At 36.7% G+C, this 12,549-nt stretch overlaps 1 protein-coding gene across 4 annotated transcripts in view; it reads left to right on the top strand.

Annotated features, from left to right (window-relative positions):
• The window catches only part of IDE (insulin degrading enzyme), a 104,935-nt gene that overhangs the window by 40,499 nt on the left and 51,887 nt on the right, over positions 1-12,549 (top strand). For all 4 annotated transcript variants that reach the window (XM_019639047.1, XM_019639048.1, XM_019639049.1 and 1 more), the window contains 2 exons: positions 191-398; positions 3,627-3,796. In XM_019639047.1, coding sequence (XP_019494592.1) covers positions 191-398; positions 3,627-3,796 — 378 coding nt within the window. The remainder of the gene's footprint in view (positions 1-190; positions 399-3,626; positions 3,797-12,549) is intronic.

Below are 12,549 nucleotides of genomic sequence, written 5' to 3'. Positions count from 1 at the left end.
AGAATTAAACAACACCATTTTAGAACAGCCTATGCTTAACTTTCTCTGATTGTATGGTGGGAGTTATGAAGTTTGAAGTTATGAAGTTATGAAGCTAGCAGAAGTTTCAAATCATCTGTCATTTATCTGTACTTGACATCTTTCAACATGAATAAATGATTTATTATATATGTTTTCTCTACTCTTTCAGGTTCATTGTCAGATCCTCCAAATATTGCCGGTTTAAGTCATTTTTGTGAACATATGCTATTTTTGGGAACAAAGAAATACCCTAAAGAAAATGAATACAGCCAGTTTCTCAGTGAACATGCAGGAAGTTCAAATGCTTTTACTAGTGGAGAGCATACCAATTACTATTTTGATGTTTCCCATGAACACCTAGAAGGTGCCCTAGACAGGTAATGCTGAATACTCTGCACTTATCTCATTAATAAGCACAGCAACAATTATTATTTTTACAAAGATGTTTTCATAGCTTGATAGCTTAACAAAAGGTATTTAAATCAGTATTCCCTCCCCTCCCGGGGTTTTATAAAAAAGAAAAATAAGTGATCTCATATATTTACTTTGTGATAGAGGGAAAGTAATGGCATGCCTTTGTTTATTTTTTAAACGCTTTTTTTTTTTTATTGGGGAATAGTGTGTTTTTCCAGGACCTATCAGCTCCAACTCAAGTAGTTGTTTCAATCTAGCTGCGGAGGGGGCATCTCAGTGGCCCATGTGGAAATCAAACCGGCAACCTTGGTGTTATGAGCACTGCGCTTTAACCAAATGAGCTAACTGGACGCCCCTGGCATGCCTTTAAAGCAGCCTTCAGGCCTACAAAATATTTTATTGACTTATAAAATTTTCACCAGTTCTTCCCATTCTAATCGGTATTACATATAAAGCAGGTGATGAAGAACAAACTATAATAGTGCCATGGATCTCTTTGCAAACATTTTTGTTTCAGAACGCTAGATCTTAAATACTGTATTTTCCTTTAGTTCCTTTATTCTTAGGGATGCTTAGTAGATAGTTTGATCTGCTATTTCAACCCTGGGGATAATTTATGAAAGTATTTTCTGGAGCAAGTTCCCTTAGGCCAATTTAATTTCTTGGTCAATTTTATATACCGCTAACAATTTTTAATTTTTTGTTATATCTGATTTAATTCATTATTCAAAGTGTAATTTTTCTTGGTGAATTTTTATAGTTTTCTGTGTTACCAAGAAGATATAATCTGCAGCTTTTTAATGGGTCTGCGATAAAGTTTGATTTAGCAGTTTTAGTAGTTGTCAACTTTATTTATTTATATTAATAATAGTCATTCTGTTTTTTTTTTTAAAAAAACCTAATAGTTCGGATTTATTCCTTAGTGCAAAGAACATTAACAGGGCAAATGCATGGGTTCAGGATACATGGCTGGGTCAAAGTAGCCTGTTTCTTACTTATTCTAGCTTAGGTTTCAATCGTTAGGCAGCAGCTTTGAGGTGTAATCATCTTTTAATGTATTCCCAGAAGACTGACATTAATGAGTTCCCTGGGATCATAATCATACACTGAATTTAATTTCCTGCTTTACAAATGCTACTGCAAATGTTCATATAATATTGTAGATCTCTGTATGACGGAGGATGTCTGTTATTTGGCTCAGAGTTAAAAAAAAACCACTTGTATAAGAGCATTTAAAAAAAATTGATTATATTGTGTCATAATCATGACCCTTTATGTGGGCCTATCCAGCTATGGAATGTGACTATTAGGCAGTTTCCCCAGTCTGAATGTATTGAGGTCGATAAAAGAGGTGACATGTCTAGAAATAGCTCTGTTTCCATGTATCTTTGATTATAGACTCCAGATGGATGGATTTCTCTTTGGAGTGGTATGTGTAAAGAACTTAGCACAGTGTTGTATTCACTATGTGCTTAAAATAAAGATCAAATAATGATAATAGCCTCTTTGACAGCTGGACTGTGAGGTGCAGTTGCTGAGATGTTTATAGACGCTGGAGTCTTAGGCCCACTGAATAATAGTGGTTCCATTCAGAAAGAGCCTCTGCTCTTGGCTTCATCTGAATTCATGTTTTTATAAGATGGGGTCTAAAGTTTCTTAAGAATTACTATATGAAATCATGATTTAAATTACAATCTGATATAGGAGAGAGTTAATTTATTAACTAAAGTATCTTTGTTAAACTTTGGTACTGCTATTAAAGAATAGCCTCAAGAAAAGCACATTGCTTACTTAAGTTTGAGTTACATGCCATGTTATTTGATGAATCACTGCTTATTAAGATTTCAAAATACCCAATATTTCACAAGAGCCCATAGTTATGTCTTAGACTATTATGGTTTATCATTCCATTATCATTTCTACTAATTAAAGTAGGTTTGTTTGTTTTTCTCCATAACAAGAAAAAAAAATTTAAGTAGGGCCTTTTAAAAGTAGGTCACTTAGCTTGACCCAAAATGTCTGAGTCTTAGTGAAATTGCACCTAAAACTGTAAATTTAAGATTTATTTGCCTATGAACTGTCACCTGCTTTTTCCTTTTTTGGAGAATTAGCCATATATAACAAGGATTTTCATAGATATGCCAAATTTCAAATCGTAAATAGATTATTGCTGTCTCCATATGTCTGCCTTGACTTTTTGGTTTTGTGATATTGTGATTTATAATAAGAAATATGTATTTGGTCTTCTTTTCTGGGCCTAATTTCCGAAGTTATGAGAGCCATGAATGTGTGTTTTGTTATGTTAATGAGGACTTTGGGGAAGCCCCTATAGCCTGAGGGTGGGAACTGGTTGCCTGGGGAACCAGCCAAGTTGATGGAGAGTTGGAGCTTTTAGTTTCATCCTCCACCCCAGACCTCGGAGGAGGAGAGAGGAGCTAGAGATTAAGTCCAGTCACCAAATGGTCAGTGATTTAATCAATCATGCCTATTAATGAAGCCTCCTAAAAACACAAAAGAAAAGAGTTTGAAGAACTTCCAGATTGGTGAACACAAGGAGATTTGGTGAGAGAGGTGTGCTCAAAGGGCATGGAAGCTCTGAACCCCCTCCCACATACCTTGCCCTACGCATCTGCTTCTCTTTTATCTGGCTGTTGCTGGGTTATATTCTTTTATAATAAACCAGTGATCTAGTAAGTAAAATGTTTCTCTGAGTTCTGTGAGGTGCTCTAATTAAACCTGAGGAGGAGGTTGTGGAATTGTCAGAGGGTTGGTCAGAAGCCTAGGTGACAACCTGGTCTTGTGATTGGCATCTGAAGGTGGGGGTAGGGGGGCAGTGTCTTGTAGGACTGAGCTCTTAACTTGTGGGATGTGATGCTATCTGATTTTCAGGTAGTGTCAGAATTTAGTTGAGTTGTAGGATATCCAGCTGGTGTCAGAGAATTGCTTGGTGATGTGGAAAAAACACATATCATTTAACATCTATGGGGTAGATTGACTTCTCTGAATTTAAATATGTCCTATAGTATATTTTTCTTCTGTTACTTAGAATATATTTTATATTTCTTTTTTCTTAGCAATAGTTTTTTCTGGTTCTGTAGAATTCGTATTTCCTATCTGTTAAGTTTCAAACATTTTTTTTAAAGGCCATTCTTTTAAACTAACTGCTTTCAAATTATGTTTCCCACCCTTAGGTTTGCACAGTTTTTTCTGTGCCCCTTGTTTGATGAGAGTTGCAAAGACAGAGAGGTGAATGCAGTTGATTCAGAACATGAGAAGAATGTAATGAACGATGCTTGGAGACTCTTTCAGTTGGAAAAAGCTACGGGGAATCCCAAACATCCCTTCAGCAAATTTGGGACAGGTTTGTCAATAGCAGCTTTCATGCATGCTTGACCTCATTTAACCCATGGCCTCTGCATAGTTTTGTCTTTCACAGTTGAGGATAGAAGATTTCAAAACTCGTTTTTACCTGCCATGTTCTTTATAAACTCATAGTGGAGCTGAGAAGTGGTTGTTATATCATTGTTACTCCCTGTTAATTTCTCAAACCATGCCCCTGCACTTTGCTATCTGACTGGTCCCTATGTAGGCACTTATATTTGTGACTCGTGACCTAAGATGAGGCTGAAGCTTAGGTGTATGAGCTTCATGGAGAAAGTGATAGGCTGTTGAGAAGAGTGACCGAGTATGAAGTGAGTTTGTTGGGTAGCAAGGTATGAAATTGAATTCAGAGTTTAGGGACAATAAGAATGAAGTAGTTATAATCTCTTCAACAGATGTCTAGCATTTAGCTAATATAATAGTCCAAAAGAAGAATGTCAAACACGAGTCAGGTCCTTGGCATTGGACTTTATATGTACACTCAGGGTGATAGTCTCAAAATTGTAGTAGTAGTGACCTACGCAATTATTTGCCCGCTAGAGGGTTACTTTGGTCATCCCATTCAAATAGGGGTCTAATGTTCAAGGAGCAGAGAAGTTAGAGTTGTAAATAGATATTAACAAGCATTTCAAAGGGAGAAGATAATAGATCTTTTTATTCTAAAGTCTACCTTCTGTGGAGGCTAAAAAAAAAAATCTTTTCCTTGCACCTTCTAGCTGCATTAATGATCAAATTACCAGACAGATTAACAGGAGAAAAACAAGTTTTAATACATGTATCTGGGGAATTCACATAAGCATGAAAATTCCAAAGTCAGTGAGGCCCACATTGTGTGTATATGACATTTTAGACAAAAGAGAAAAGGGGGCATGGGGGGACAGGGTCTAAGATTTCAGAAGTGACAATGGGCGATTTAAAGATAGCCGAGGAAGAGGGAACACACACAGCAGGCGACTTCTTGCCAGCCAACTCGAACAGTAGAACGCGGGGCATCTAGCTAACAGGCTCCTGCCTGAAACCCCGTTTACCATACTTAACTCAAATTAGGCTAAGGCAGCATCCTAAGATTTCCTTCCCGAAGCAGGTTTTTCTGTCTGAATCTCTTGGGCAGGAAAGGGGGAGAGTCAATTTATTATTTCTTAATAAACAGCTTACAATCAATATTACAAAAGGCAGCTTCAGGGTGGCAAAACTTTGGTCCCCTTCACTTCTAAAAAGAAGTGCTGTTTCAATGCTCACGCAAGGTTTGTTGAATCATCCTGCTCCCATTGCCTCCACCTCTATGAGCATCCAGATGCAGAGCATCTAGCACAGGCATGTCTGTGGGAGACAGAGCTCTACAGAAGACGCACAAGGTCCCTGCTCTCAAGGTGCTGCAGTCTAGAAGGAGGATTAGAAGTGGGGATGACAAGGAGCACAATGAAATGTGGAGATTCTTGATTTTATAACTGTACTGTTTTTCTTTCTTTCTTTATTTATTTACTAAAAAGTGTTCATTTAAACAGTACAAAAGTATTTGAAAAACAAAAATAGAAAGTCTCTCTTTTTCTTATGTACTCCTGCCAGTCCCGCTGACCAGTGTAATTGTTGTTAACAGGTTACTATGATTTTAAAAATATTGCTTTGGGTATTATAACTTTACATAAAAATAATGGTTTCTTTAGTGCATTCACACATTTATGGTTTTTATGTCATTTAACTCGGGGGACTTTTTTTTTAAGACTATAAAGTCAGCTTTGTTTCAGTTTGGATACCATTTTAATACGTCCAGCTTTACAGAATTAGAAGTTTGAAAAATTACAACCGGAAGCAGTGATATTATATTATTTAGACTCATGGTACTTAGCACTCAAAATCAGCATCATTACTAAGATGAATTCTATGATCCCTAAAATATCTGTGAAAAATGGCTTTCGTAGAGAACATTAGCATACATGGGATATCAGGAAGGGAATGTGAGTTTTAAAAAACAAAATTATTACACCCAAATGATTGCTGTCTTTCAAGTAGTCCCTTTGTTATGTTAGATACTTCCACCAGCAATGCTGCTATTGTGCAGAATGTATTGCAGCTCCTCTTTGGGAGTTGCCTTCTTTTAAATAGCTTCGCTGGCGACAAATCATAATGAGCATAATCAGAAAGTAGCCACAGATCTTCCAGAAATAAATCCAGTGAATAAGGTGAGTAATATTACTCCTGGTCACAAGCAAAGAAAAATCTTAAAATATCCTAAAGGAAGGTTTCAGGAATGGTCATATGTGTATGGATGGAGTTTGAGGATGTATTTGTTTTTATAACCACTGACACGGCTAAGCAGTTAGTCAGCAAAGGATGAGGTAATATAACAGCTAAGAGATGAGTAAGCCAGACTCAGTACAACAGGACAGAAAATATGAAATAAGTAGTACAGATGCCAAGTTACCTTCTGATTTTGGAAATATAAACTAACAGTGAACTTTCTGGAGCAGAGGCTATGTCCATTTTAAAAGTCAGATACATTTGAAAATATGAAAGCTGTATACCCTAGCCCTAGAAATTACACATATATAAAATTTTGCAAAAGTGATCCTTGAAGAAGATTCCTTGTCAGAAATTCATGCTTAATTTATTTGTTACTTTTGAGTGACTTCAGATGTTTCTGTGAATGTGGGCCATTTTATCCATCAAGGGATTATGATTTATTATTTTAATATTTAAATATAAAATATTTTTAGTATAATATTTAAACAATAATATCAGGAAAAGCTGGGTATTTTTAAATGAATTAAAACTAAACATTGTGTTATTTATTTTTAAGAAAATCTTACAATAAGATGTTTATCCTTTATAGTGGTATTTCATGCTTCAAAAATAGTATAGATCAGTGGCTTTCAAACATTTTTTAAGAACACAATAAGAAGGATGTTTTACTTAGCAACTCAGAGCACATACAAGGTCTGACAATTAAGTTCACGAACTCATCCTACAAAACGTTCTACATACCTCATTGCTGAATATCACGATGGTCACCTTCGAAGTACTCCCCTTGGGAATCTATGCACCGACGCCAGTGTCTAGTCCACCCTTCAAAGCAATTTTGGAACTCTTTTTCTGGAATGGCCATCAGAGCTGTCGTGATACTATGCTTGATGTCCTGAATGTCATCCAAATGTCTTTCTTTCAGTATTTCCTTTATCTTCGGGTAAAGAAAGAAGTCATTGGGGGCCAGATCAGGTGATTAAGGAGGTGTTCCAATAGAGTTGTTTGTTTACTGGCTAAAAACTCCCTCACAGACAGTGCCATATGAGCTGGTGCATTGTCGTGATACAAGAGCCATGAATTGTTAGTGAAAAGTTCAGGTCGTCTAACTTTTTTTCACAGCCTTTTCAGCACTTCCAAATAGTAAACTTGGTTCACTGTCCAACTGGTGCAAATTCATAATGAATAATCTCTCTGATATCAAAAAAGGTTAGCAACATCGTTTTGACTCTTGATTTGGACTGATGAAACTTTTTTGGTTGTGGAGAATTGGCCAACTTCCATTGTGCACTTTGATGCTTTGTTTCAGGGTTGTATTGGTACACCCATGTTTTATCTCCAGTGATAACATGGCCCAAAACATCATCTTGCCTCTCCAAACGGCCTTGGCAAACTTGGACTCTCCTTCACTTTTTTTCATCTGTGAGCTCCTTTGGGACCATTTTTGCACACACCTTTCTCATGCCAAGATTTTCAGTGAAGATTTTCCTCGCTGTTTCTGTATCAATGTTTACTTGGTCTGTTATGCTTTTCACAGTCAGCCGACGATTTTGACGCACAATTTGACAAATTTCTGCAATGTTTTCATCAGTTCTGCTCGTTAGTGGCCACCCTGACCTCTCTTCAGCAGTGACACATTTTCTCCCTTCAGAAAAAATGTTTAATCCATTTGTGCACTGCTGTTTTCTTCATGGCATTATCCCCATAAACTTGGACTAACATGTCCCTGATTTCACTTCCACTCTTGTCAAGTTTAACAAGAAATTTAATGTTTGTTCGTTGCTCTAATTCAAGCTCAGACATTCTCACGACGGCACACAAAAACATGCAACAATAATGAATGCCACTCAGTAAGACACCACCACACATCGACACGAACACAGCTGTGAGACACTGATATACCAAGGTTATGAAACCTTACCAAGCTGTTTGTACAGTGCTGCCAATGTAAGCACATGGTGGCAAGTTCACAAACTAAATTGTCAGACCTCGTATATGTTTGTTTGTAATAAGAAGCTGAAACAAAAGTTTTATGAAACAATATCTAATATCTTGGGATGTAGTCTGGTACCCTCTGTTATATTGTTTGTTTAAAAAAAATTCTCGTCTGCCAATAAATTAAATTTATTTCATTATGATCGAATGGATCCCAACCCACAGTTTACATAACCCAAAGTGATAGGCAGTCATTTCAGTAGACTCAGAAAAAGCATTTGATAAAACTCAGCACTCATTCATGAACAAAACAACAAAAATCTCTTGAGCTGATAAAAACCCATGTGAAACATCATGATTAATAATGAAGTTTCAAAAGGATTTGCACTGAAAGATAAAAACAAAACAAGAATACCCTCTAATCACTTTTTTGTTCAGGTGTACTATAGGTACTAATGGTTGCAATAAGTCGGGGGGAAATGTGATATGTAAGAGGTAGAAAGGAAGCAAAAGAAAACTTCCCTTATTTCCATATGCTATGATTATCTGCTTAAAAATATTCAAGAAAATTTTCAGATTTAAAAATAAGATAATTCACTAAGGTTGCCGAAAGAGGAGGAGCACACTAAAATTGCATTCTTGTATCTATAGTAATCAATTAGAAAAATGCTGGAGGGCAAATCACTTCATTCACAATAAAGAAATAGCTATAAGGTATTCAGAAACAAATCTAACAAAAGAGCAAAAAATATATAATGGATATAAAAGAATGCCTGAGTAAATGGGGAGATAAACCATGTTCATGAATGGGTAAACTCAATATCACACAGATGTAAATTCACCCCAAATTTATCTAAATTTAATGCTGTGCCATTTGAAAGTCCTAGAAAAATGTTTTGAGGAATGTGCTAATCTGATTATAAAATTTGTAAGAAAGAGTCAAGGGCCAATAATAGCTAAGATAATTTTGAAGAATATAAAAGAAGGGACTGCTTCTACCAGACACCAAGACTTATTCTAAAGTTCTGATTGCTACAATAGTGGAATTGGTGCACAGATACACAAAGATAAAAGTAGAACAGATTACAGGCACTAGAAACATCCACAGATAAATGGAAACTTGACATAAAACAGGAAGTACATTACAAATGAGTAAGGAAAGGAGGGACCTTTTAATAACTGGTGCAGGGGCCATTAGTTCTCTGCGTAGAAATAAGTAAAGTTAGATCTCATCTCACACCTTCACAAAAATTAATTCCAGGTCAATTAGTCCTAATTATAGAAAGAGAGCTTTGCAACTTTTAGAAGAACATATAGGAGAATTTTTAAATTTTAAGATAGGAAAAGTGTTCCTAAGCATACAAAGTACAAACCACATCTTTTAGAGATAAAGATAAACCATAGATTTAAAAATACATTTGACTTCATTAAAATATAAACTTTCTGTTCAACAGAGACACAAAAACAAAGACAAGCCACATACCCAGTAAAGATATTCGCAAAGCATATAACAGATAAAAACTTCTATAATAAGTAAAAGATAAAACACCTCACTAGAAAAATGGGCAAAGAATATGAATATGGAGTTCACAGAAGAGGATATTTGAGTGCCAGTAAACATAACCAAGATGCTCAAATCATTAGTGATCAGGGAAATACAAAATAAAGCAATGAGGAAATAACCCTTTCACATCTATCAGGTTGGCAACAGTTGAAAGTCAAACAAAACCAAGTATTGTGTTGGTGAGGACGTAGAAAAACAGAAATTAATATATTGTTGTTGGGAAAATAAATTGGTTCAGCTGCCTTGTAAAGCAATTTGGCAATATCTAATAAAGTGGTGCCCGTGTCCTTCTACCCAGGAAATCCGCTTTGTGTATATATCCTAGAGAGAAACAGCTGTAGCAGTTGTGCACAGGGAACAGATGCTAGCGTGTTCATGAAGCATTTTTTTGAACTAGTGAAAAATAGGAAATGATTTAAAATGTCTATCAACAGTTGAATAAATTCATAAATATATTTTGTTTTGTCATACAGTGGAGTATTCTACAGTAGTTAAAATGAGAGAGTTAGAACTCATGTATCAAATTAGGTAAAGAGCAAAATATTTTGAGCTAAATGCAAGTTGCAGAATATGCTTAGCATGATAGCTTTCTATGAAATTTGAAGACAGGCAAAATAGTACTGCATCGTGTTAATGTCCATATGTATATAAAATATGCACAAAATGATGACACACCCAATTCTGATTAGTATGCCTGGTGAGGGAGGGCGGGAGATAGACTAGCTCTGTCCCTAATGTTTTGTTACTGGGGGGGAACATTTGTAACAAATAAGGCAAAATGTGAAGAGTGATAAAACTGGGTGTTGAATACATAGGTGTTAATTTTATGTTTTAGTGTGTTTAAATATTTTTAAATATTCCACATTTTTAACATTAAAAGAGAAATGTGAAGTATTTCTTATACCCATTTATCTAACAAAAACGGGAAAATAAAAGACTGAAAGGGTGACACCTTTCACGATAAGCAGGAGAGAACATTCTTTTTTGTGTGAGGAATGTGTGTGTTTACTGCTCAAGTGTGTCTCCGTCAGAAGGAACATATAGGTTACCTGTCTGGTCCTAGTAAGCATTTGATTTTGCAAACTTTTGTCCAACCAAATGGGACAAGCCCTCAAATTACTGTCCTTCCTCCAGTGTCCTGGGTTTCCATGATCAGAGTTCACACATTCTCAAACTGCCATCTGGCAATAGTTTTACTGTTTTGAGTCATTTACTTTATTTGAAAGTTGTTTTCAGACATGTCCTGTGCTAATCTGCCTCCACACATGTCCCCTAGCATTAGACTTCAGCCAGGAACCCCACCTCCCACCAGCATATTCCTAGGCAATTGAAAGTTTGGCCTCTGAAGTACTGAATCTTTGCTCTGCCACTGGCCAGCTGAAAGGCTCTGGTCAAGTTTCTTCACTTCTTTTAGCCCCAGTTTCATATTCCTGGTAAATTGGATGCCTTTTCTCTGCCCTGCTGCCTTTTTAAAAATTTGCCTCTCCATGGAATAAAATCAGGAGCAATTGAATTTTTAAAAGTAGTTTGGAACAGGAAAGGGGAAAGAAAACTTAGTTCTGGTTATTCTTTAGTGATCTGCTTCTCTAAACATACCCCACAGACACTGTGGGAACCACTGGGTTTAGTCAGCTGGGAAGGAAATAAAAGAAGGAAGTCAAAGTGTGGGTGAAGGAAACAAAACAGGCACTCCTTCATGAAAGTGGGAGGGTACACAGAAATAGAAGGTAGTGCTGTATTTCAGATGTAGGTGACATTTTTTAACTTTATTACTTGTATGCTTTGTAGCATGTGCTGTACGTTTACAAGAATCTGAGAAGGCTGTTTTAAGTGAACCCAGCTTATCTCTCCCAGGTGACCAGTAGTTTTGTTAAGTCCCCCTACATAATAAAGTACATTAGAAAATGCAAAGAAGTGTGATCAATATTTTGCACTCAGGGTGCTAATAGTTTAGTTGGAGAGGCAAGGCAAACCCAGGATTTCACACAAGTATAATCTTAGCTTTGATTTTTCCAGGGTCATTATTTGAATGCAGATCTGGTGTTTTTACCACTGTTCTATTCTGCCTGCTTTAGGGTTGCCTAGAATTGAATTCTCCAGGATCTCGAGGGGTTGCAAGTTGAATTCTCCTGAAGGGTGGGAAGGATTTCCTTAAACAGAAAGAAAAGCCATTCAAGAGGAGAAGGAAAAGGAACTAATATTTATTGAATAAGTATTAAGTGCCACATGCTGGGCAGGTGTTTCACCTGATATGATTTTAATTATCCTTCACCACAATACTGAAATTCATCATCCCCTTTGACAGATGCTGGAACTGATACTGAGAGAGAATACTTAACTAAATAAAGTTCCATAGTCTTGTGGGAGATCCAGGGAGGAGAGAGGTAGGATGGTAGAGGAGGTGTCTGTGTAGGTTATGGGATTCAATATCAAGTCAGTCTCAACTCAGAGCTATGTTCTTTGCAATATTGTTAAGGCTGACCCCCCAAAACCATGACAGGAAGAAAAGACCAAGGAGTGAGCCCAGTGTCTTTTGGAGAACATGAGTTAGCGTAGTTTGTCTGTAATGAAGGATGCTTTTGCATAGGAAAGTAGGAAGAATAGAGTAGGAAAATGGATTAGAACCAAAAAATATTGTGGCATGTGAACCAGAAGGTAGTTGAACCTGGGATGATGATGATGATACAAAAAGTCGGACACCAGGCCAGCCGAGTGGCTCAGTTGGTTAAGAGCTCGTTCAAGAGTGCGACCTCTGAGCAACAGCGGTTCGAGTCCCACCTAAGCTGAGCTGCCAACAGATGGCAGGATGACTCAGATAAAAAAAAAAAAAAAGTCGGACACTGATAAAAGTTAATCATTTACTTTTTTCTCCCCACCCTCCCTCCCTCTCTTTTTTTAAAGATTTTTATTGAGGAATTGGGGGATGGGAACAGCGCTGGGGAATTGGGGGAAGGGGAACAGACAAGTTGCTGTCCTTTTGTTCTTCAGTCTAGTTG

The sequence above is a fragment of the Hipposideros armiger genome, unplaced genomic scaffold (genome assembly GCF_001890085.2).
Source record: "Hipposideros armiger isolate ML-2016 unplaced genomic scaffold, ASM189008v1 scaffold_42, whole genome shotgun sequence".
NCBI classification, from domain to species: Eukaryota; Metazoa; Chordata; class Mammalia; order Chiroptera; family Hipposideridae; genus Hipposideros; species Hipposideros armiger.
This window is presented reverse-complemented; position numbering and strand designations above follow the sequence as displayed.